The sequence below is a fragment of the Rhyacophila brunnea genome, unplaced genomic scaffold (genome assembly GCF_057557595.1).
Source record: "Rhyacophila brunnea isolate RB1 unplaced genomic scaffold, BYU_Rbru_1.0 scaffold_4, whole genome shotgun sequence".
Classification (NCBI taxonomy): domain Eukaryota; kingdom Metazoa; phylum Arthropoda; class Insecta; order Trichoptera; family Rhyacophilidae; genus Rhyacophila; species Rhyacophila brunnea.
The window spans coordinates 53,992,017-54,019,146 of NW_028233068.1; the positions used below are offsets into that span (position 1 = coordinate 53,992,017).

General features: G+C 35.8%; 1 protein-coding gene across 1 annotated transcript in view; it reads right to left on the minus strand.

The window, feature by feature from the left end:
* The window catches only part of LOC147067529 (uncharacterized), a 41,831-nt gene extending 14,992 nt beyond the window's left edge, over positions 1–26,839 (minus strand). The window contains exons 1-14 of the mRNA XM_085953989.1: positions 26,529–26,839; positions 17,962–18,654; positions 15,247–15,575; positions 13,871–13,984; positions 13,600–13,778; positions 12,619–12,752; positions 11,304–11,475; positions 9,701–9,810; positions 8,714–9,025; positions 5,784–6,080; positions 5,071–5,234; positions 3,603–3,728; positions 3,058–3,206; positions 1,875–2,942 (exon numbers count right to left, since the gene is read on the minus strand). Coding sequence (XP_085810115.1) covers positions 1,875–2,942; positions 3,058–3,206; positions 3,603–3,728; positions 5,071–5,234; positions 5,784–6,080; positions 8,714–9,025; positions 9,701–9,810; positions 11,304–11,475; positions 12,619–12,752; positions 13,600–13,778; positions 13,871–13,984; positions 15,247–15,575; positions 17,962–18,654; positions 26,529–26,631 — 3,950 coding nt within the window. The 5' untranslated portion in view covers positions 26,632–26,839. The remainder of the gene's footprint in view (positions 1–1,874; positions 2,943–3,057; positions 3,207–3,602; positions 3,729–5,070; positions 5,235–5,783; positions 6,081–8,713; positions 9,026–9,700; positions 9,811–11,303; positions 11,476–12,618; positions 12,753–13,599; positions 13,779–13,870; positions 13,985–15,246; positions 15,576–17,961; positions 18,655–26,528) is intronic.
* Between the last annotated feature and the right edge of the window lie 291 nt (positions 26,840–27,130).

A 27,130-nucleotide genomic window follows, 5' to 3' on the forward strand; every position in this document is an offset into this window, starting at 1 on the left:
ATACTATTAATACATTCAATAGGTAAGCCCGTTAAAACGTCATTTCCCGTAAACAATGGAACCAGCTAATGTGAAATATCACGAAATATACCTACTCACTAAATAAAAACAAATAAACAATTTTAAGTTATAATCCATAATCGTCAAAACTGAAGTGATCTCGGATTTTAAGAAAATACGTAGATCAGTTAACAAACGCGCAGGTTAAGTTTTTTTTGTTTTTTCTACCACATTACTATAACATCAAATTATAGTTTCATGTGTGAACTCCCAGATTGGATAAAGCAATGAACTATTAGAACCAAGGTCAACTTGTTAAGGCAAATGGTAGGCACTGCAACTGTGTTATACCTATTTATATCTAATATTTTCTTGATAAAATAATTTATTATCAATGGTATTAGGTACTATATATACACAATGTATCAATGTCGACTAATTATGATTGTATCATTTTGATAACTTCCGAAATAAATAATTATATCGGGTTTATATATTTCATTGAAATAATACTATGATATATAATTTATAGTATTAGGGAGTAGCAATTAACAGAAAACGCATGTACTTACATATTTTGCATGATGAATATAAAGTGTTTGAAAATGGCCTATAAAAATGTCAAAAAAAACATTACAACATCAGTACCTACCTATATATTAAAATTGAATATCTCATATGTCCAACCACTTGCTTGAAACACAAAAGTACGATTTGAAGTATCTTTCGTACGAAACTTTTTCTAAAGGGTTTCATTAACCACGTAGGTCCGATATTCCCCATTTTACCTATCCATAAATCCATATAATATAATATTATGTTTTCATATTATATATTTTCGTAGTATCAACATAATATACGAAATCATTCAGATTTGGTACGATTTTAATAATACACTAGCTGTCAGGTCCTTCTCATTATGGGAGCAAGTGTGATTTGTTATTTGATAGTGAAAATAAAAGTAGTTTAGTAGAAATTTTAAACTTTGATTTCAATAATAGGTATATAAAAAGTGGAATATTATTAAATATTATAGATATTACTATTAACAACTAATTCATCCACTCTATACATAAGCGCTTCATTAATTTCTCTAAATAGTATAGTATATCTACTAATAGCAGCGTTTCTATATAATTAAGTATCGATAAAGTCTCTTGCACATATTATCAATATCATTTATTTCATATTTCATTGTACCTACTACATCGTACAACTTATTTTTCTGAAAAACATAGGTTCCATAAATTATTAACGCATTTTTTAATTAAAAAATGTTGTAATATTCGAGTCCGTCCCAAAAAAAAAAGGACTCCAGATGTCCGGTGTCTAATAATAATATTTATATTCATGTATTTTTTCACCATCTTACCAAAAATACAGTGGCATCCATTGTTAGTTCAAAAATTACAAATTTCATTTTGTAATGTGATATAAGAATCATAAAACAACTAAAAGAAATATCAGAATTTAAAATGTGTCATAAAAATAATGTTTTATTATTTTTATGACCCTCTTTGGTCTCAAGTTCGACAGCAGAGCAATTATGACTTGTGAGTTATTAGGGTATGGCATAATTATAAACAATGCCGACACTAAAATAAATGTTACGCACCACCCAACACACAGTGAATATAATGCTTCGTCTACATGAACGAAATATGACGGGAAAAAATTTGGAATAAATCGTAAATTTGGTTCCAAACTTTCGGCCGATGGATCGGCCCAGATGGAGTTTTCGCATAGGTATGGTGGGCCGAAATATCGGCCCCGTGGGAGTAAAAGGGTTAATAATAGTTATAAGTATGTTCCGATATCAAATTGAATAACCATCGGTAGTAATTATTATTGTATCCACCGGAAATTTGACTGACCTAGCGTTTCTCTCCTTTCGGAAGACCTCGGCGCCATCCTGGGTGGTGACAGTGGGTGAGTAGACTGGTCGGTCTCTGAGACTGGACAGGTTGTTGAGGCGGTTGGTGTCCGAGCTGATGCTGCTGGTGACGGTGTCAGTATCACCACCGCCCGACCGGTTTCCGTTCTCTGCCTCCTCGCCGCTCTTGGAGTGGGCGTCGGCCCGAGCACCCTCGGGCAACAGATCTGCCTCCTCGTCGGATACAGAGGCGGCCTTCTCCTTCGTTCCGTTCAATTTCTCATAGCTAGTGGAGTGGTCCGATTTCACAGCATTCATTGAATTTGTCGATATTGAATCATCATTCTTTTCACTACCCGTGATGACCGCGGATCCATTCAATTCTTTCTTATTTTTACCCGTTGAACTGTCCCCGAAATCGATCATCCCCTCTTTTTTTCCGTTACAGTCATCGGAATCGCGACGAACGATGACCTGGCTCTTGCGTCCCTTTTCTCCAGCCGTGCTCTCCTCGCCTGAATCTCTCGAGTCAGAGGCGTCACCATTGCACTCAGGACTGAGCGAACTTTGATCATTTCTCTTCCGTAAGGAAGCGCTCACCAGTTCGTTCCGACATTCGTCCAGAGTCCTGTCGTCCCCAAACGTCTCTCCGCCGACATCTGCACTCCACAGCCCGAAGCCATCATCGGGGGGAGGTAGCTGAACTCTGGAGTCCTGCGGCTGATCGGAGGGAACAGGTTCCCGGGAGTCAGCGAGCGGGGCTCCATAGAGGCCGAGTTTCCGGTCAGGGGCGCCACTGCCGTCGGGGCGGTGCCCTTCAGGGAAGGGTTCCAGTAGTTTCTTTAGGTATTCCTTGGCCCGGTCAGCGGGGACCTCCGTGTCCCCGGACTGTATGGCCTCTAGTAGCGCGTCGTGAATGAATACGTACTGCTCCTCTGTCTGTACGAGGAAGTTCCTCTGAGACCGCACATGACAGAGGAAGCCGAAAACATTGAGGGAGCCCGTCAGTCGCAGGTGGTTGAGCATCGCGTCCAGCACGATATATGTGCCTGTGCGACCCACTCCCGCGCTGAAATCAGAGGGTACCCTCATTAAATAGATTATCTCATATCAGGTTTACCGATAATAATGATGCTAATATTAGGAACCCGTTGACAACATATAAAGATAGTAGCATCACATACCTGCAATGAACCAAGACCGCTCCGGCCTGTGGCGGGGCGGCCCTCCTGGCAGCCTCTCGGAACCGCAGCACAGCCAGCGGATGCTCAGGAGTCCCATGGTCCGGCCACACAGTGTAATGGTATTGCACCACTGACCGCCTCGTGTTAGACTGGAATTAGAAACAAGACTTACCATTTTCTAATGCAATTTGAGGAAAATATTGACTGATAATAATTTGAATCTTATCATTTGCAAACATCAAATCTATTTAAATCCTGTAACACTTATTATTGTAAGGATACCTTTAAGCATTCGCACTGATGGTGGGCTAGTTGGTATAGTGCCCGTTGCTGAAACCATGGGTTTCGGGTTCAATCAAAGAAAATGTATGTTGTTTTTAATGTGAATTTTATCTTGTTGGTTTTTACCCAATTGGTTGGACATTGGTAAAAAACATTCCTCGTAAAAAAGTTAATAATATGACCTTTACTCTATGGAGGCTCATATTATTATGCTCTGCTAAAGAATGAATATGGTAATTTACTTTTTGCGTTTAAATACAAACCTTGGTATTCCTGATCTGGAACATCCGAACGGTGTAAGTGGCCATGACGTCCTCGTGAAGTGTGCTCACTTGGATAGCTCCGTATGTTTCCGTTCCCTCCTTAGGCCAGTACATGTCACATTTTCTCTGTCAGAACAAATAGACGAGTGAATACATTTGAAGTAAAATTAATGACAGCTTCTATGATCGGCTATTACATCCTTTCCAACACGACAATCAATGCAAGAGTCATTTCGAGAAGAGCAGTCAGTGTTTAGCAGTGATAAAAAGTGTCTTCGGATGGTGGTAAATAATGTAGGGTAACTGAAAAAGTGCACACTTAGCAGTACAGTAAAACCTCGTTAATAGGAATTCCATGGGGGAAAAATATTTAAATTTTGAAGTTACCAAGTAGCTAGAATTATAGAAAAATACGAAATATTTTTTATTTTTTCAATTTGTCAATACAAGTGTTTGGCATTGGGTGGGTCTCTAATAAAACTATGTGAAAATCCAATAAACAATCAACAATTGAATACCCACAGCCCTGAAACATGTGAGTTATTGTTTTTCCTTTGAGTGGAGTGCAGTTGTGCCTCTGATGACATACCGCTGTGTGTGTCAATGGCTCATAAAATGTCAGGATCATTTTTATTACCTTCATAAAATAATTAATTTTTGATGTTTTAAGAAAAGTCTGTCACAATTTTCAATGACTGGCTCATACTTTATTACGATTTATTGTATATTTTTATATGCCAGGACTCTGAGATCATTTCGAAATTCTAATTAAAAGTATGGTTTTATATGAAAATAATGTCCAAGGGACTTTTTTTTCGGGAAAATTTCGAATTACGACGAATTTCGAATTATCAGTGTTCTTACTAACGAGGTTTTACTGTATATCACTTGTGGAAAGACTTCACCCAATAAAATCGATATTATATTAATACTACAAGGGTAGTCCCAGAAATACCTGACCTAACAAAAAAAACACAAAAAGTTGTTTTGTATGAATTTTTTTTTTGCGAAAATTTCGAATTAGAGCGAATTTCGAATTGTCAGTGTTCTTACTAACGAGGTTTTACTGTACCTTCTAATTTTATTTTAAATAATTAAGAGCTGAATTTCAAAACAAATGTTTATAGCAGAAGAATAAAACTGCCTCCACCAGACTGTTATTTTAATATGGTTTTAATTTCTCTGTGTAATATGGTACAAGCAATTAGTTTTTCTATACAGCAGAGAGATTTTTTTATGATGTCACTGTCGATTTCCATACATTTTTAATTCATGAATAATAATTTATGCTTGTAATAATACAGATTCCTTTGTCTGCAATTATTTACATGTCAGTAACACCATCATCACTGAACACATTTCTTCACGAATCAATTAATTAGTCTCTGCCACCGGTATTTAGTCCCAATAGAAACATGGAAAAAAGAACATGAATGATACACAATATTGTGGTAAGCATAATTTTTACCCTTCCTCTTTCGACAAGGTTGGTGATCATGACGATGACGGCGACGTGGTGATCCCACACCATCCTCCAGAAGGCGGGCAGAGTGCCGGGGGTGGGACCTTGGGTGCCTATGTAACGCCTGCGGTCCAGAAGCCACGATGACTTCACGCGCTGGGGCGAACCATCTGTCAAACCAAGAGCATAACATTTACAATTATTCACTCAATATTGAAAATTCACCCAATACTGTACACATGGGTAAATAGTGATAAAGAGTGTCTGCTCAAAAAACTGTGGGTTGCGGGTTCAAATCCCATGTTTGGAAAATGTACATTTTTATCAATGTATGTAAAATAACCAATTTGTTGAGCGAATGACTATATTATACATGTTCAGTAGCGAAAATACTAAAGTACTTTGTGAACAATATTGTAAAATTTACATGTTTTTCTATTAGAAGATGTCGGTAGATATGAGCGATATCGTGCAAAGCAAGGGTTTTCAAAGGGTGCCGTAAAACGATCAAGTGAAAACCTGTGGACTAATGAAATAAATGTTGACGAGAATGTAACGTTTATCTGGTACTCATTAGCGTATTAAAAATAATGGTGTAATATTGTCTTTACCATAATATTTAATAAAAAATCATTTGACATTAATTGGCATCATAGGTCATAATATCATAGTAATTCATAATATTCTTCATGAGGGAGATGTTATGCAATAACACGTACCGATCTGGACATAGAGTTGATCCAGGTCATCCATAGTCTCCTGGGCGGCCTCTTTAGCTAGACGGTTTGCTTCCTCGAGCCTCTCCGCCTCCCGCGCTTTCTGCAGCTCCCTCTCTGAGTCCACGATACCTGAGAACTCGATGTTGAGGAAGGCCCCTTCGATTTTGGGGGCGCCCCCCAGTGGACTGTCCTGGCTGATGTTCACCACCACAGACGAGTTCTTGCTGTGCCCCCGACTGCCGCTCTTCTTGTCCACCACTATGTCCCGAGTATCCGCTGACGTTGACCGCTTTTTGCCTGATGTATATATAAATTTATGGATATAATAAACAATCATATCATTTTGGCAGATAACATCACCTTGGCGGCGAACTGACCTATTCCACTTTTGCCAATGTCAGAGATATGGGGATTTAAATACTTTACGTCTAATAACACATGTTTCTACACAATATATTAATTATGTTGGTAGTTACTTTGATTGTAGGAGTGCAAAAGTAATGTTTTGAAATAAGTTCTGCATTTTTTTGCGGATGTAATTGCCATAAATAATAATATTTTTCGATAATTTAATCTGTGTATAGTGTGAAAACCAAACTTAAAAATAGCTGCCTTGACAATTGATGATTTTCGATCTATGATCTCACCATACACGGAAATATCAAAACATCACTTAAACATCTTGCTTAGCATACAGTTTGATATTTTTAAGGCTGCTTGGTGAAATAAAACCATTTTTAAATATGTGTGATGTTAGGTCAATTCATTACTGATTTATTCTATTGTTCTCAACCTTATATTACGTATGACAAGAGTGGAGGCTTCTGATGGTTTCATTTGATGTTGTCATGCGTCAATTAATAGAAGTTATACAAATTAAAACTTCATAACAACCTGAGAGCAAAAGATGAATAATACATAATAATGTAGGTACATGTATCTAAATATTATGATGAAATAATTTAATAAAGTCAAAGTTTTCTAAGAAGAATATAAAAATATAATGACATACATTTACATAATAAATTGTTTATAATATCCAAGATATAATATCTAATATATAATACGTACTTAAATGATGAAATAGGTACTGTAAAAAGCTATTTTTAATCATAACCATTATTCATATTCATGCTCATTCACCGCGACCTTAGACATCTCAATTTTAGATAGTATGAACGATATAGATATAGACTATAGAGGGTACAAAATAAAGGAGTCAATTCGGCATAAAGTGTCAAATTATATCAAAGAATGTACAGTGCTTCGTATAATCACATACAGAATAAAAATCAATAGAGACAGAGTAGTCTATACAAACAAGGTGTTGTGTATGTTTAATAAAACTACAAGTATCAAAGAGATACTACTTGTTTATAAGTGCATGCGCCATATATAAATAGGTAATGAATAAAATAGGTACTTGTCAATTAAGCTGAAAAGTTAGGTTTGGCATCAAGCCGTGTGGTTGAAACCTACCGTAACCTATCATAAGTTTGGGCAAGTACTTGCTTATATAATAGGTTGTTAGGTTTTGGTTTATTTATAGGTTACGATGGCCGAGTGGTAACGTATATCCGCTCGGAAAGTCGAGGTTTCCGAGTTGGAATCCTGGGACTGACAAAATTCACACAGTATTTTTCAATGTATGTTTGGACCCACAGTACGCACCCAATAGGTTGAGTAAGTGGCTAATGTTCATTTCATGTAAAAAAAAACTGTTACAAAATCTCTTTATACGGCGGCCAAATCCATATTGAATTGTAGAGCCAAATGAAAAAAAATATGAGCACATAGCGTGACATGCCAAATCGGTGGTACTGGCCTAATTAACAAATACTTAAAATAATGTCGGTTCACATTAAGTCATCGAAAAAAGCTATAATTATATATTTATATTGATTGACTACAAATATTGAATGAGTGTTAAATAACTCATACTCAAATATAACTGATAACCAGAGCTGAAAATGAAACCAGAATCCTAGATTCCGAATTTTGGAAACCTCTGAAAAAAGTCAGGTTTCTGGAGGTTACATTGTTTTTAAAATTTGTAAAATTTGTATTGTATTATTTTTTGGTCATCATTCGTTTATACTGGAGTCAGTTATTCAAAAAAAAAAATATTAATTTATATATTATACAAAAAGCGAACCGGTTAAGGTTTTTGAATTGATGGAACCGAGCCATTAAACAAATTGGGGGTTCCAACAGCTCACAATTAAGGCAGCCACACTTCTCCAATTGTGATTTTCAAAAATAATGTTATGTGATATCTGTACTGTTTGCCTCTTTCTTAGTTAATGATAAAAAATGACATAGTCATCAATACCGACACAAACAGAGAAGTATTGCTATGTATATTTAATCAAAGTAAGAATATGGCTGAAATTTTAATAACTAAAGCATTCTTTACATTCAGACAATATCTATGATGCATACGAGTTTCAGAATTCAGCAAAATCAATATAAAGCGAGCTGGTCTTGGTGAGCCTGTTTTCCATTAACATGCAGAGGAGGTAGGTCAATAATAACAGTCCACAATCGGATCTATAACATTCAACAAAAAACAAACTACAGCATTCTACATTCTACAACATTCACCACAGAGACAGACTGTTCTCCCTTACCGATCCTGACACTCTTTTCACTCTTCACATCGTCATGCTTCTCCTCTTTCCTGTCTAGATTGATGGAGAGGCGACAGGTGTTATTGGACACGTCCACCGGTTTCCTGTCGACACTAAGATCCAGTGACAATTTGTCTTTGTTGACACTCGTGCTGACGGGCATCTTTGTATCGAACACGGCCATGGAGACCATTGGATCTACGGTCTCGAAGCCCGGTGGAATTTTAGACTCTATGCTGTTGTCCATGACTAGTCTACCGGCGACGGCACGGGTCTTATCCGTCTCATCGAGAGCTGTACCTCGTTTTTTGGCATCCTCGTCGGAGCTGTCCTGGACTATGCCAGAGTCCACGGTGTTTATTTGGAGTTTCTTTCTGTCAGCGGCTTTGCGACGTTCGTTCTGGCTGACGATGAACTGGGAGATGTCAGGGGAGAGGTCGGCCACGATGCCGTCGATGAAGTTGGCGTTGACATAGTCACCGTGCTGCGAGACAGGCTCCGGCGGCTGCTGCCCCGAAACGGGCCGTGATGACGCGCATGACTTGCGGTGCTCTTTACCCGGCTCGCACGAACAGCACGACGAGGGAAGCAAGCACACTCGGGAATGATCATCTGCAATGACCAAAAGTTTAACAGATACAGAAAGAACCTAACAATTTTTCTGCATTATGACCTTTAATAACGATTCCTGAAATTTTTTAGTATGGTTGAATTGATAACTACAAGAGTTCTCATTCTCTATGTTGGAAATGCTGAATAATGATAAGTTCATTGCATACAAAACTTCTTTTAGGCTTGCATCACTAATGCAAAGCACTATAGCGATGTGAAATGACTTGCATGTAATTTAATCATTGACTGTAAGTGGTGGCGTGACTCAAGTCGAGAACATAAAACAATTGATAGCACAGGTCGTCTTGATGGAAAAGAAGCTGTTGCCATTTTTTCCTTTGTGTGTAGAGTTGTCAACAGAAAACGTCACCAACTTAGCTCAATAGTCTATTAAAATAATTTATTGACATGTTTTATTAGGTTGAATACTTTTTTCTGTGGATAGAAAGTAACCTTTGCTATTTATATTTTCATGTAAAGTTTTTAAACATCTTTGGAATTAAGACTGATAATAAATGTAAATTTTGTAATGATAAGTAAGTAGGTATTTCTTTTATGGTTGCAGGTAAATCACAGATTAATATAAAAACCAATTACAATAGTATTTGTATGCACCAATATGACATGGTAAACATTGTGATCATGTAAATATTGTAAATATCGTGACAAACTTACATGCGGTTATATTAAGGTATCGATTTTTATGGCGATTGTCCGGATGCTGGCTGTGATTGGAAGTGTAGCCCAGCATCGCTGACTTGGACTGGATCAGATCGTACTCCTTACTGAAAATATAATGACATACTAGTTAGCGAGATAAGTATAGAATTTTTCTGTAGGATAGTCACAGGTTGGCAAACTTTTGAGACAGAAGAACCTTATATGAGAAGCGATATTTTTTTTTTCAAGTGTCAAATATATTTTTACAGAAAATAAACCACACTCAGCATACCAACATGATGTATCGACAAGCTTATATTTCAGTTTTTCACATAGATTTGGATTGCCAATCGCTGGTATGGGTAAATTGAAAAATTTCTTTGGAATATTTATTGTCCTCGTTTGATACCGTATCACTGTTAAGTTTTAGGAATAAGGAAAGAATAATAGAATGAACAATTTTCTATCCACGAAGAAACTACGCATGAGTTATAGATTGACACCTACGTAAAGTATTGTAAGCAACAAAATAATGTTTTTCACTATTTACATAATATTATTTATGATGCCATTTACAGAATTTCAAAATTCGTATTATACGTGATAAATTTTGACAATGCAAAGAATGGTAACATATTTAGCAACACTAGACGCGGGAGTAACGTAAGTGCCAGTTGCGATACTTCACTTCGGATGGGAAGTCGTGCACCGCTACCGCTGTGAACTTTCAGCAGAAAAAATGTGTGCAAAAATGTATAACTATACTTCACTTCGGATGGGAAGTCGTGCAGCGCTACCGCTGTGAACTTTCAGCAGAAAAAATGTGTGCAAAAATGTATAACTGATATATAAATGCAAGGAAATACTTTTTAATAAAATTTTATAAAAAAGATTTTGCAGATATACAATTTTGCAATGTAAACAACAATATACAATATATTTCACCAAAAACACGTCGACGTAAATGACAGTAAGAATCACATACAACTAAATGCATGTATGTAAGAGGTCCCACCGTAAACTTTACTATTGTATGTGCTTTATAGAATATTATTTAGAATGAATTCTTTTCTGTCGTATAATATTGTATCAGCATTTTCATATAATCCACAAAAAGTATTAGATATACTTCAATGCAAAACAAATCAATTTATAATTGACAATGAATGTCCCAGATTTGGTGCAAAACGATCAAAAGGTTGACTTACACCAAGCTTTTGTTTCTTTAAACCACTCTCCTGTAAAGTTCCTATCTGAACCTGAACTGTCAGATATAATTTAAGTCGAATACATAGATTTGCCCGCAAACAAGTATATAAAAACTGTTTAAATGATTTTATACAAACACCTATATTTAAATGATGTGGATTGTTCAAACTACCTTTAATTTGACAGCGGGTTTGGACATGCACCGAATTTCAAGTAACAGGCTATTTTGTGTAGGGGCAAAAGTTTAAAAACAATTATGTAACTTGTTTGATGATAGATGAATATAAATGTCGACTAGGCTTTAACAGTAAACGCTGTGTCCTTTTTGTATGTCAAAATGAAATCCAATAGAGAACCTTTAATGATAGATTGTATTAACCGTATTGAGATACGAGCAAATTGTACGAACCCAAATCCGATGTCCCCATCGGCATGCAGGGCGGCAGTGTGAGCAAGGAAGTTGTCGCTGGTGACAGGCGGGTGTGCCTCGTCCCATAGCAGCTCACGGCCCGTCGGGGATCCCCCTCCCCCTCCTGAACCGTCCCCGCCTCCCCAGAACACCACTGTGTGGGCGGGGCTCACTGTAATATACAAATGCAACAGTTCAATGCAAGGTTTAATCAAAATTTAGCTTTCGTATTGATATGGTTCTCCAGGAAACCATCATCGGAATGCGGTATAGCAAGGTTCTTGTTAATGAAAAGCATGTCTTGTGAAGAAGGGATTCCACATAAGATGACCATCACAGTATAATAAGTAAGAGTAGATGGGGTAGTCCGGTGTCTTCGAGGTCTGAAAATCGAATGCCAAACTAGCCAACTCCACCCAGCTTTATAGTGCCTGTACACATGCATGGATTTACTGGTACTAATGTGTAAATTCAACTATCGTGATAATCACACCTGTTTACACATAAAAGTGCTGACTGTCTCGCCAATTTCATTCTTCAAGCATAAGCGAGACACGTTATTGTTTTATAGTGCTATTTGACTGGTTGTGATAATTGGTAAACGTCAAAAATGCTATGCGCGGTGCGGTTCATTTTTTTCTAGCAGGTTTGCCACTTACGTTCTACTGCGCAGGGGCAAGCTCCAACTGTTGCGTGAAAAATCGGAAGCTGCAGAACTTGCAACTTGCACGATAATATGTGTTTACACTTACACGTGTATTTTCTTGTTATGGTCGCGATAATACGTACTGTCAACAGTGAATCCATGAACGTGTAAATTGGGTATTATAATTTGTTCGCAGACATTAGAGGAAAGAGGTAAAACCGATTTTGTGTAGGAAGAAGGAACTATAGGAGTACATAATAGGCTTACAATGTTTTAATATTACAAATTGAAAATACGAATTGAAAAAGCTAAAGAGTATGGTTCTAGATAGACACAGGTGAGTGATGTTACTTGGCGCTGATTCATTGTTTAGTTCTGCGGCTGTGCAAGTGAAAGGCACTGTGCGAAAGGGAAGACGGCCGTAGAAGTAGAGAGGGAAGCCGAGTATCTAAAATAAACTTGTATTCTATAGTAAACAAAGACGAGTGATTTGAATTATAACTGGTACACTAATTAATGTAGAAGTCTATCCAAGTGAAGTCCAGGCAATGGGAGAGGTATGGAGAGTGTCAAATTTAAGTTATAAATAAAAGTTGCCGAGTGCGTTTTTTTGTCATCTCATGTTATGGAAGTTAAGCATGTCTTAATTAAAATAGTATAGGTATTGACCAATTTTTTTACTGTAGCCGGCATGGTCGGCTTTTCCGGGGGTGCCCCCTTCTCCACAGCCTTCGCTGCCGTCCGATGCTGCCCCCTCCCTCAGCAGCAGAGATGACATGGGGAAACATCTCTTGAAAACGCTCCTGAAATTCATAAAAATTATCGGATCAAAATAAATGAACAGTTCCAAGCCGAAATGACCATATAGGCAAACGAAATTAGTGAACTGACTAAACTTATTTCTCCAAGTTAAAAAAGCGCCATTGTACCATTTGAACATATCTTGTTTTAACTAACTTCTCGACTAGCTACACATTTGATACTTTTAGAATATATCAGAACAAGATGACAATGCATTCTTTTAATACTTTTAGCCATCTTTAAGCAGAATTGAATTCATTTTCAGTTAATTCTGTTTTGTATGGAAAGTTATTTCGGAAGAAATCCGTAATATAATCTACTATTATTGGTAGCTAAGTGGGTGGTCCTAGCAACTAAATTATTAATATATACGTGCGTTACTATGGAAATCAATATGAAATGTCAAAATGACATTTCAGTATTCTATATTAATTTATTCGGTATTTCAATCAAGTACAAAAAAAAGTATTTATTAATACATAGGGTAATTTTCTGTTGAATCATATAAACTTGACAATTCTATGTATGGTACAAGTCGGTTATCTGGAATACAGCGGCAAACACATTTTGAAAATACCGATATACTGGATTATTTGTTAGTTTGGGTTAGTCTAGGTTAGGTTAGGTTGGGTTAGGTTTGGTTAGGTTAACCTAACAAATAATCCAGTATATCAATTTTCAAAATGTGTTTGCCACTGTATTCCACATAACCGACTTGTACCATACATAGAATTGTCAAGTTTATATGATTCAACAGAAAATTTAAAAACGTGGTATATAAAAAGTTAAGGTATCCCTCGCGACCAATCTGTATACATATTTATCAATAGTTGGTTCGAGAGGACTCACGTGCAGCCTCTTCTGTAGAGCACGAGCAGGGCAATGAGCGTGGCAGTGCCGGCGATGAGCAATACCACCACTCCCAGGAGAGGGCCCAACAAGGAGCCCACGTTCTGGTTCTGGTCGGGGTTTACCGAGCCAACTGACGTACTGTCGGAGTGCGGCGCACAGTTCGCTGTCATTGTTACCTGAAGCATGATAAAAAAAAAATATTAGATTTATTCTAGTAGTAGTCAAAGTAATCAACGATAGAGTAATATAGTAATGAATTCACATTTACCTGGTAACGGTCGGTTGTGGATCCATTAATGAGGCGGTCAGGGTCAACAATCGATCTGGTCGCGGCTTGTAGAGTCACCTCGTAGTATGAGACGTTATTGAAAATGTCTACCGGCTGACACAGAAGAACATATCAGTAAACTAAATAAGTACATATTTCTGTTCGTTACATTGGCATTACTATGGTAAGAAACAAAGCTACGGATTGCAATTTTTGTATTTTTAATTTATCAAGTATACTGGGTACACCATAGATAGACATTAAAAGTGATAACATTATTTTTTAGCAGAATGTTCACTAACGCTGTTTTATTTTTAACAGCACTATTTTTTAACAGAATGTTCACTAACACTGTTTGGTTTAACTCATAGTTATTTTTGGCATAGAATACGGCTGGTTTAACTATCTCTCATAGATTCCATTTATAATACACCCAATATGGAAAAAAATGGTTTGCGTTACATTAAAGCTGCGGACACGTATCACTCACGTATGACACTGTTTTTCTTATCCAATATAGTCATTTATGTAACGATAAAAGGTTTACTCATACACAACAATAATTGTATAATTTAAATAAAAATACAATTAAATTATCAGCAAGTGATTTCCATTTCCTTTACTGTCATAGGAGGATAGTGATGAATGAATCTGCAGAGTAAAATTATTTTTTAGTTTTATCTAGAACCTAAAACGAAAACATGATTTTTCATGAATATTTCAAAAGAGGATTTGTTATACCTAATTATGAATTTGGATTGTGTCCTAAGCACGATGATGATTATTTGCACCCACACTCGAGTAGTGGATAAAATTACGATGGGTTTAATGAATTGTTAACGACTAATTCTAGTAAACCATATATTTAGCAACATAAATTTACTTATAAAGTAGAAAAAAATAGTTATATATTATAGTATTTTATTATCTATACTTATACAAAATCAAAATCAATATTATGTGGAATATTATATAATACTGGTGTGCAAACAATTTTTTTCTATATTATAGTACACTGTGAAAAATGATACCTACTCGAATATATGAGTTGTTTTAGGTGCCATTAAGTTAGGCAGTACTGTAAGTTGGAGAGGGTTCACCCTCCCATGTATGGATAGAATATTATAAAATGCCTATAATGAACCTAAATTACTGAAATTCAGTCAATTTCTAATAACTCCCATTTTGCACAAATCATTATTCCGATTCTATAAACCCCACCCCACCCCGGCATTTATTTTAGTAAAACCCTGGTAAATAAATCTCGAGTGTCAAATTTGCTACTACAAATACTACAGATACAAACAATACGAAGTGTCCTGCAGCTCAAGATAATTAGTATAAAAAATTACAATAATGAAGCGGGAGATCCTCACCAAGCTGATGACGGTGTCAATATGGTCGGCGTGCGTGTCTAGCTTGATGCGCTGCTCGATGCCCCCTGTGCCGACCCGCTTGAGCGCTACTACGTACGCGTCAAGTCCCCCGCTCCACCACTCGGGCCTGGACCACTCCAAGATGATCGTGCCGGGCGGCTGGTGGCAGGCCAGCGACCTCACTAGTGGTGGCGACGGAGGCGGCACGTCCGTCAGCGTTGAAACGTTCTCGGAGGCGGGGCCCAGTGCCTCCGGGGGCGGCGGTGACAGTTCGGAAGAAGGCGGCGCAAAAAAGGCCCGCACCCAGATGCGATAGTGGGTGTACGGCTCTGAAAAAGATTCATTTGCAATAAATAATATTCAAAATCTCAATATTAAAATGGACATATTAGCAGAATAAGTTGAAGAAATGAACGAAAATTTTCAATAATCATTCAATATTTCATTTTTTAACTACATTCATCAGTACCTACTCTCACCAGAACGCAAGGCATTGACTAGCCTAAGAATCGGTGTCCCAAAATGCAAGACAAATACGAATAGGTAGGGCATAATATTAATCAGTGAGAACATGTTATCATGTCAGTGTGGTGAGGTGTAGGACACCAGTCATATGTCAGTCTAGCCTCGTATCGAGGTCATATGCAATCAAGAAGACCCGCCGTAAATGACAAGGTGAACTCCACTGCAATGTTTTGCAGAGATGTGATATGGTTCTGGACACGCTAAGTATATATCTGTTTATGAAAGAATTTTCCAATAAATATATCTTAAGATTTAAGAAGATTTTTGAACTCTGGATGAATCTTCATTCAAGGCCACACTTTTACTGAAGATCGAACACAGAATATCAATAATGGCATTTTTTTTAGAAATACTGCCAACATACAAAATGGTTCAACGCATAGATATGTGTCTAAGGACAACCTATAGTTTTCAGAACATGCGCATATCGTTTAGTGCAGTTGAACAATAAAATGAAAAGCTTGTCATAGATAACCAACTAAATATAAATATTTCTTGTACACAGTAGAGATGATTCAATTTCCTTTAAAATTTATCATCATGTTTCATTTATAATTATCATTTTACATTTGCAGCAGTCGAGTTTAACATAGTTTTTATAGGTATAAATGAAATACTAAAATTTAATCAAATACTTGTGAAATTCAAAATTGTTGAATCAAATGAAAAATAATGCAAACCAAAATTTTAAATGGCATCATTGAAGAAATTAACGAGTATCAATCTAAAGTGCAATTTCTACATTAACAGTACGAGTAAAAGTAGGGCTTTGAACCGGAAACCGGAAAAAACCGTTATTTTTGTCGGAACGAAAACCGGAACTGAACCATATTTTTTTACATGGACCGGAACAAAAATTGAAACGAAAAAAATAACGGCTTGAAGCCCTGAGTAAAAGTGTTTAAAAAAGTGTTTTGTTGTAAAAATTTTAATAATTAATGATAAAAAGGTTATAAACAATGTTATCCGTTGGTGAGTATTTTTTGATTATTAAACCAAGGCTGTACTGATTTTTATACTGAAGTAATTTAAAAAAAAAATGTAAGCATTCTGAGCATGTAAACATGCTTAAACGAATTGAGTCTATGTTGCGATGGACATTTAAACATGCTCGAAATTAATTGAAATCAAATTTATTTAATAATCAATTAATCAAAATAATTAACATATTGTCGAAACTCTATTTTTGGCAAAATTGAATTTTTAATGCAGTTCAATTTCTTTTATATTGAAATCATTAAAAAACATATTTTTCATTAGAATCAGTTATTTTTTTAAAAAATATCGAAGAAACTACGCTACAAAATAATCATTCCGTGCTGCCATGCTGGTTTTTCTATTGTGTGGACATTTTACGAACCAGCACCGAACAATATTTCAAAAAAGCTATGTAAATGACCTTTCGAGTGTCGATAATCAATGACATTAAATTTGGTGAGTATTTTAAGTATCAGAAAAAAAATATTGATCCAAAATTGTCACATTTTAAAAATAAACGTTGTTTGATCAATATTATGATATATCACAGGATTATTACGCTTCCCCGATGCAGAGGAGAGACAGAGCTCGCTTGGCATAAGCTGCGAGCGTCAATATCTCGTCGGGCAACAATCACATGCTATTTTATCAACGTGTTTGGCTTGGCCTTATTTAAACAAGCTTTAAAGAGCCATGTGCCATATTAAAGCCAAAAAGATTTGGGTAGCATTTACTGAAAATAAAAAATGAACCTTCATATATATTATAAAATAAATGGCAAACTCAGAACAATTTGTCCAAAGTTACGAGTCATTTGCAAAATACAAAGGAAATTTTTGCTGAATATATTTTACTACCTAATAGTTCCCTCCAAACCAACCCGCCCTGCACCACACTGGGTCTTAATCGAGCGTATCATGAGGCCCTACGTTTCAATGTAAAGTATAGGGAATTGTTCACGCCTGGGAATATCTTAGAAGCAGGTGCCCAAGAATGAGGTTGCCACGTACTCAAATGTGCTTTAACTGAGTTTTATTGAGACTTAATTTAATAAAAAATGCCCATGAGAGAGAGAACATTAAATTAAATGTACAATGCACATGTTGACCAAAGGATAATTTGTACCACCAAAATTCCTTAGCTTTTGTACCACAACTTGCCATATCACCGAGAAAAAATCTAAATTATTAACAAATGCAATTAGACACTCACTCAGTTCGCGAAGCACAAACTTGACTCCCTTGAGGCCGTCTTTGCCGTTCTGGTGCTCCAGCAGGACATCCCTGATCTTGTTCCTCTCGGAAGGCTCGTCGTCTTTGGTAAATGCGAGTGGTCCCCCCGGCAGACCTTCCTCGTAGTAGAGAATGTAATTGATGTTCTGGCCTCGGTACTCTCGGGTGGGGTCGATGTCTTCTCCGGCGGTGTCGACAATCATGTCGTCCGGCTTCTCAGTGGACCGCTCCCGCGCTTCATCTTTCAGCACTTCTGTCACTTCCTCGTCGGATGCAGTCTCTAGGGGGGCGCCAGAGGCGTCAGACGAAGTTCCCGTCAGGTCTCTCCGTCGTTTGCGTCTGCGGAATACTCTGCCTTCTATGGACTCCCCCCACGGCTCATCGTTTGGATCGGAGGTTTCCTGAAACTTGCTAGCGTCGCCTGCGATTCGGCCGCCGTCGGGTTCCCTCACACGCTTTGGGGAGGAATCTTTGAGGAGGCCGACGAGAGCCGTGTCCTTGTTGGCGAGGACGTCGTTGGATTTGAGGAGAGTCTCTTTGCTGACGCCGTGGTGGTGTAAGGATTGTGCTTGGGCCGGCTGTCTGATAATGACTTCCAGGGGCTTAGCCCATGTCAGGTGGATTTCTGTCGATGTCCTTTTTCTTACAGTCAGGTTCAAAGGGGCCGAAGGAACTGTCAAAAAGATAAAAAATAAGTAGATGAATATTGTGGTCTGAACAAATAAGTATGACTGACAAAGTTTAGTATACATTATTTATGTCGGACCTCCACAGCGTACATAGTGTGATTGCTTGCTTCGAAATTTTAAACTGATATTGTAGACTGTAAAACTATCACCGGTGGCTAAACATTTTTAGGGTTAAAACCAGCTTATCTTGAGACTATATATTGCCTTTCGGAATCCAGTATCTTTTCTTCAGGTTGATGGTGCTACCAAACTGAGCAGATATTCAAAATTTGACGAGACATTCGCATAAAATTTCTGTAATGCCCACTTGATTCTTGAGATAGGTCATAAAACATCATTATCCCTGTTGTAGAAATCAGCTCGCGAAAAACGAGGAGGCATTTTACAATCTTCTACCAAATAATGAATGGATATTATGAAAGCAGCACTTGCCAATAATTCAGACGACATGTTCGCTTAACATTCAGACAAACACTGCGGAGTGACTGTGTTTGTAAAGCGCGTCTCTTTTTGAGCTGTTACAGGTTCGCGGAATGCTACTGGTTTGCAAACGTAGTGGATACGCGGCTTTAGATTACATTTGAAGTTGTTGTCCCGTCAAGCCTCTAGTTGTTTTTATAACTGCCCCTTTTCAAACATTATTTTTGGAATCATACCTGACTTCATAACAACAATTATAAATTCTCAAAATACATTAAATCGCTGCCTGATTTCCAGTAAATTCTCAGGAGAGCAATTTGAAAGTTCACATTGAAATAATTGCACAACCAATGTATACATATTATATATATTGTTCTGCATATAAATGAATAACTTATTGTCAACATTATCAACAAATCCATTTATAATTTTTGTATTCTGATTAATAGGTTAAACAGAGTTCTGGAAATAGAACAAAATGGCATTAAAGTAATTTTGCTTAAAAATGAGATATAGAACAACCTGCAAATCAGGCAGCGAAATGTTCAGATTGTTGTTCTTTGTAATTACGAGTAAATGTAACTTCATGAATTAAAAGTAATGACATAACTTGTTTAATATTTACTGTAGAAATGCTAAAGCTATTTTGCCTATATGATACCTACCAGATGGTCAAATTTAACTGATGGTGTTAAATTAACTATTCACTTATAAAAAGACACCAATACTGGCCGGAATTGGCTTGCAATTTGAGTCACTGATATATGTATAATAGATAAAAATTTGATAAACTTTTTATTTTGCAATGCTAGAGATAACTGTTATCTTGATAGTATAACTTATAGATAATAATATATTGTCGACTTTCTGTGAAAAGTCACTAACTAACAATTTTGTAGAATTTAAATTTTGGAAATATCAGTGATTTTTAACAAACTGAATAATCAGAGTTAGTTCATTTATTTTTGTATGAACAAAATATGCCTATATGAATCCATGCTATTTATTTCCAATTATATAATTTTTAAAAAATACAAATATAAATCAAATATTTTTTTATTTAATACTGAATAATACACCAAAGACTTAGAAGAAAACCTTTCTGTATAGAGATGGAGCCCAAAAGTATGAAAGTGATGACAGAACAGGGATGTGTAATTTTCACACAAACTATAAAAAATTAACTTTGCATTTGAATAGTTTTGCATAAAAAAGTGTCATCTGGATATATTATTATTATTATCATTATGAGAAATTATATAATAAAAATGATTTCAATTATGTTCAAAGACAAGTGATTAAATTTCTTGGGTGGAATTTGAAAACGTCGGATTTCGAAGTTATTAGCCATTATTCTCAATAATGACAGATGGATCTACTAATAGCTGGAGAAGAGCACTTATTCAGACAGTGTGTTCAATCCCATTCGCTGAAACTGTTTTTTACGATTCTTTCTGTCAGGTAAAATTCTGAGGTTTAACAAAATGTAGGTATATATTATATCAAAGAAAAGTATTTATTAAGTAAGTTTAAATGAAATTATCTCTATTATTCTGTTAATCATTTGGTTTTAAGGAGGTAAGCTAATTAGTCCTGCGCTACTGAGGTTGATTCAGAAGGAGCCTGCGGATCGGCTCAACCAGGTTTTTCTATCACGAATTTCTTTTCTTTAGTCAGAAGGCCAGTTATAAAACGCCTGTCATAATCAACTCTCTGCATGAGAGTGGCAAATTCTGTATCAGAATTGGTGACACTTCCACAGAATGGATAGGAGTCAGACAGAGTTGTGTCCTTGCTCTGTTTCTGTTTATAATTCTCTCCGGTTTCATATTATATTATATATTAATATTAATAGCGGACTAATCATGGATCCGGATCCAAGGTGAAGATGTGACATTGCTGACAAATACTGGCATGACCTGGGAAGACGCAAGAAGCGTGGGATAGGGATTCTTGCAGACTCGATATGATGTTAGTATTTCCACTCAAGGAGTATTCATGAAATAAGAAAAAAGATTTTTATTGAAGTTATACTTCTTTTGGGGCATTTGGTAGAGTGAAATTGAGAGCTGCGCGCGCACATTGTTACAAAAGTACGTGACAGTGTGAAGTTAGCTGCGAATCAGTCAGCTGTATACAAACGCAAGTTTGATAGTAGAATTGTTCCGTTCCTTACGTAAACAAACGATTAAACGTCAGAGTGACAGTTCCTACTTTAAAAATAAAAACAATGAAAAATAATGATATAATATAGTAATAGTTAAAGTGTATAGAAATAAACCAACTGCGCTCCAATAAGCAGCCCTTTTTCTTGAGGGTGTAATTTAACAAGATAATTAAGAGCTAGACGAAGAATCTAGGTTACCACAAGTTTTGTTTTTGTTTTGTTACACCAAAAAAGTATAACTTCTAAGGCGTGTACATAAGTACACACACGCCGATTTTTTACTCCGTTTTTGAAGTTGGTGACTGTTCTTAGCAGACTGACAATATGTAGAGGTGTACTATTTATATTATCAATAATTCTTCAATTCTTAGGAAATCAGGTTTTATTTGACAAACCAAATATATTTAAGTAAGATTTCTGAGAATTTTTCAGGTCAATCTGAAAATATAATCAGGGGGATATTAGTGTCGATTGTGACTTCTTCAAGAATAGTAGGTGTCTATGTATACTGACTGTGAGTTGCCAAGTTTGTCTAATATTTAGAATTAGGATATGCAGGTTAGTTTTTAAAGTTCAATAAAAACATGCCTAAACCAAACCGTAATAGATACAAAAATATTCTTCTATCTATAAGATATCCTATGTATAATTTAATGACATAATTTTAGATATTTTGTAGATGGATGAATATTTTTTGACTATTATCTATTATGGCGTAGTTTACACAGGGTTTAATTGAATTTTAAAAACTAACTGACACTATCTGCAATTTGTAATCATAGTTCAATAAAACAAATACATATGGCTGACAAAGTTTAGTGTGCACTATTTATGTTGAATCTTAACAACCTAACTCTACCTTTCGCCACTGGTATATGGCATGGTATGAGAAGATTGTCGAATAACGGTTATTCAGTGTCGTGTCATAGAGAGTGAACATGGACTAAGAAAACGAAAGAAATTTATGAATGGAGGCGAAAAATTTATCCTTGCACGTTAAAAAAGGATCATAAGCGTCAATAGGTGCAGTAATTGTCTCTAAAGACATCTTAAATCCTCAGGATAGTCAAGAAGCATGAATGACGGTCTAAATAAAACATTGTTGAGGCCAGCATTGGACTACGGTTCAGGGACGAGGGCATTAACTGTCAGTGATGCCTAGAAACCACAGGTGCTAAAAGTGTAGAATCTTGTCATGAGCTCTATAAGTTCTCTGATGAACCAGACGTGGACAGTTTTATTGAAAACCGTGCCTACTGCTAAGAGTGATCGACTGGAGAGTGTAAGCAGAGGCGTATGCTTGAAGTGGTTAAGGTCCACCCAGGGCTGTAGCACCAGAAAAATAGGTTAGAGGGACATTAAACAAATTTTTTCAATCGGAAATTATAGATATGTTAACATTTTTGGCATAGTTCGTGTTAGATAATTAAGTAGGTCATTAAATGAAGAGTTGTTGGACGTAACTAGTAGCCATTGACTTTTAGGCAGATTCTTTGTATCACAGCACACTCAAACAACCGCTATCATCGGTCAAGGAATTTTGAGAATCGATGTTTAGACTTTAGCTTAATGACTTTAGCTTCCTCGCGCATGAAAACTTGAGGCGACCGTATCTCGCCAACTTTATATATTTGATGTAGTTGACATTCACAAAATACATGTAACTTAATGCACTGATGCATACAGAGCTGTCATAATATCGCAGATTGGAAAAAAAATGGCGCTTGCAAATTTGCAATTGGAAAACGTTTCGCAGCATAGGATTGTTACTATTGGCTGATCATAATATACCAAGTTGCCGTTGCCGGTCTGTCAAAACACTCAAAATGCAAATTTTCATAGTATGTATGACACTTTCGCTTATTGTGTTTGTATTTGCCGGCTCAGTGAAACATGGGTAATTCCGCCTAAAAAAATTTGACGATACAAAAGCACACAAAAAATATGAACGTACATGGGTTATATGGTATATAACATGTTTAGAATGTAGATAAATAATATTAACTATTTTTCATAATTGCAGTTAAGTATATATAACCATAAAAACCAAATAACAATGGATGCATAGTACAAAAAAAAATCAGAAAATACAAATTAACGACACACCGTAGAAAAACGAGGCGGAATAATCCTATTTCACGGTACATACTTTATTATATTATTTTTATATTCATTGTCATTAACAGGTAATTAAGTACTTTTTATCGATTTTATATTATTTTTTTTACTATTATCATTGTATAGCTAACATGTAATGTTGTTGCACTGGCAGTAATACTGTTTTCTAAATAAACTTTTTATTTCATACAAGTGGTTTAGACATTTCGATTCAAAGACAATAAACCGTGATCGCGTGCGTTTCTGAGTTCAGATTCAGAAGTTGGGGTAGCCTCTAATGTGGAAGGCACCTTAGTTAACAGATAACAAACCATAACTAATAATTTACTTACTAATTTGATTCATAGATGGCACCTGGATTGTTCCAAATTTTAGTCTTAGCGGAATTTGAAACATCCTCGAATCACATTGGACTAAACACGCTTGGAAGGCACTTGGGTTGAAAGCTCAGTGGTTAGAACAGTTGTCAGGAAAGCGAAAGATTTGTTTAAATCCCAATCAGTAATTTTTTTAGGGTTTTCTAATAGGTGTGTTTCCGAGGCTTTTTCAGATTATGTATATATAATTACTTTCGGCCGTGATGACAATTTGCTTGCGATTACATTTCAGACAGTTCACAGATGGCATGCTTACTATGGAATGTTGCAAGTTGTGTGCAACATAAAAATACATAAGCTGTTTCAAAAACAAAGACTGTTTTTTGATACCCAAAATGGCCGAGTAGTAATGTTTCAGGTTATGTCGTGGGTTCCGAGTTCGAATCCCAGGTCTGGCCAATTCAAATGTAGTTTTTCAATGTGTGTTTGGACCTTATAGGTCGAGCAAGTGGCCAACATCCATTTCTCGTAAAAACAAAAATCTGTTACTCCACTCTTAGGATCGAACACGGTGATATTTTGGACAAAATTACATATCATCAAAGAGTTTTGACTATACTTGGAGGGAATCATATGAACTTTCTGTATCTATTACAATATTTGATACCGATTACAGAACAATTTTAGTATGATTGAGTAGGTGACTACGGAAAAGTTTATATTCTCTGTATTGGCAGAATGGTTTATAAATTGAAACAAGACGAATATGGTGGCCTGTATTAATGTGTTGCTTTGGTTACTTATTTACATAATATTATTTGTGATTTGACATGATTGTTCATGATAATTTTTTTTGCGAATGCGAAGCTTTGTCTCAGTGCACAAGTGTGAATCGTGCTACAAATTGATCAGCCATGCAAAATTACTTAATTCTTTCTGCCAATGATGTTATATTACTGGATGAACCATATGCAATTTAAAATGACACCTGATTTTCAGCGACTCGGCGCAGTGGTGAAACTTCCTGTTTTAATATCATCTCAGCTCAAACTCAATATACGCTGAATTAATATTTGTCTCAAAAACCTCCTGGCAATATTGACGAATAAGCCCTATTTAGCTTGCATTTTACTCTTAACTTATAGTCAGCTCATGACAACTTTCTCTATCTGCTCATAGATGCATTTTTGGTAGCTTGCAAGCTTTAGGTGCAGAAGCGAACTCACATGAATGAAAATAAAATGAAAGGAGAATAACAGTGTGATGATACTTAAAATTGGCAAATTTTTTATTAAAATGAAACATTAGTCTCAATTTACAATAACTACCAATATTATGAAAGTAATAATTTGTTTTACCATATCGTGTATATTATATTTTATGTCACTCAATAAACTTTAATGTTTTTCTTGTACTGTCATGTTTTCATATTCATATATTATAATCAATTCAGTTGTTAATCTAACCATATATAATTATCACTAATATCATTACAATTTTTATGCCTTTATAATTGTTATATAAAATATTATAATGGACATATAATTGATGGGACTTTAGAATTACTCGCAGCGCAGAGGCGATAAAATGGATAGAAATAGTTAAGAGTGTAAATAAAACAATAAAACTATTATAATATCCATGAAGACTTATTTCTATATTTGGAAAAATCGATTGCTTTTAAATTTCATTGTAGATGTTTTATTGTTTGGAAGCCATACTTCATGGTTAAATAATAAATAGTATTTTTCAAATTTCATCGAGACATTTTCGTGAAGTAAGTGAAAACGTATAATATGGGCACAATGGGTTAATATTCTAGCTTTATTATGAGAAGTTTTAGGCTGTTTGCAATGTCGAAAAATGCTAGATTTAACACCATACACCAGATGGAAATTTTGTAAGCTTGATCTCTATTCAAAAATGCTAGATCTGGCAAGAAAACCGTTAAGTTGGCAACGCTCATCCTAGTATAGTATGAGGCGTAATACTGTATAGGTATCACATAGAATATTATGGATATATGAACTCACTTTACCAAGTATGGTTGTTGGCATAGTACTTATATAACTGTATTTGTTTTTGGCATAGCCGGAATAGTATAAGTACTTAGGTACTTTGAGCTCATTTAGGTATTTAGAAGATGTAATAAAATAATATTGAAGTGATATTATAATAAGCATTATTAATGACCTACATTATAATATGAATACCCACTTAATCGATTAGGGTGGCACTTGTTGAAATACTAACACAATGACATTAGCAGGAGACGACAGAAAACCTAAACAACTATACAAGTTATTTAGACTCACTTTACGCATGTATAATATGCGTGGGAAAATAATGATTACAAAAGCAATACAAACAATAAAACTAAAAAGTTGTGCAAAAGTTGCGTGATGCGCATAATTAGTACACTGTTGACATTCTGAGAGGGAACGGTGAGCTTCTATTTTATTAATTACATTCGAAATTGATTGTCGGTATGTTTATACATTGTTGTATTTTGACAAACGTAAGAATTAATTGACACAGAGGTAGCTTGTTTATGAATAGTGTCTGATGATTCAAATTATAAAATATAATTAATTTGATTATTTTTACAGCTCCAAACGACTTATCGAGAGGATTGATCCGGTGCTAGTACAGATGCTATTGTTGATATGAAACATACATTTGTTGTCGATGATTAATTTCTTGCAGAGGAAATGATGAATGACAGATTTGGTAGGATACAAATTACATTGTGGGCATCGTAAATAAAGAAATATATCGGCGAAACGAAGCGCATCAGATTAAATTTTGATATTTTCGCCTTCGCTCGGAGACTTACCGATAGAATCCGCGCCTTTATTGTGGTTTTCCAACTTGTTTTCGCAGTGAAACTGATGCACGAACGAAAGTAAAATGGCCCCGATTGTCAAACTTATATGCATTTTACACAGTTGATTGAAGGCTGTTACGCTGCGGCGTAAGGGCGTAATAGCGTCATCGGGGGCTCATCTTAATAATCACATGTTTACACTTTTGGACGATACTTTGTGACGATTAATGCTTCATATTTAGGAAAATCATTTCAGTTTTTGCCGATGGCCGCGAGCCTACCGCGAGGCCTGTCATTTGTCAATAAACAAATGATGTTACAAGTTGACAAAATTCAATAATAACTCGCCCAGTTTACACAAAAAAATAGTAGTCGTAAAAAAAATGTTGATTATTTTAAATTTTATTTAAATTTAGGATTTGAATTTATTGTAGCTGGGTTTGCCGGTACAGGAAAAGTATAACTGATGTTCGAGAAAAAGACGATAAATTTCATGATACACTGCATGATTAAGTTTTGTTATTGAATAATAAATACGTCAGAATAATATTATTTATTGTTTTTATTAGAAAATTAGAATCTAAAAATTTTCAACCATTAAAAGTTGTAAA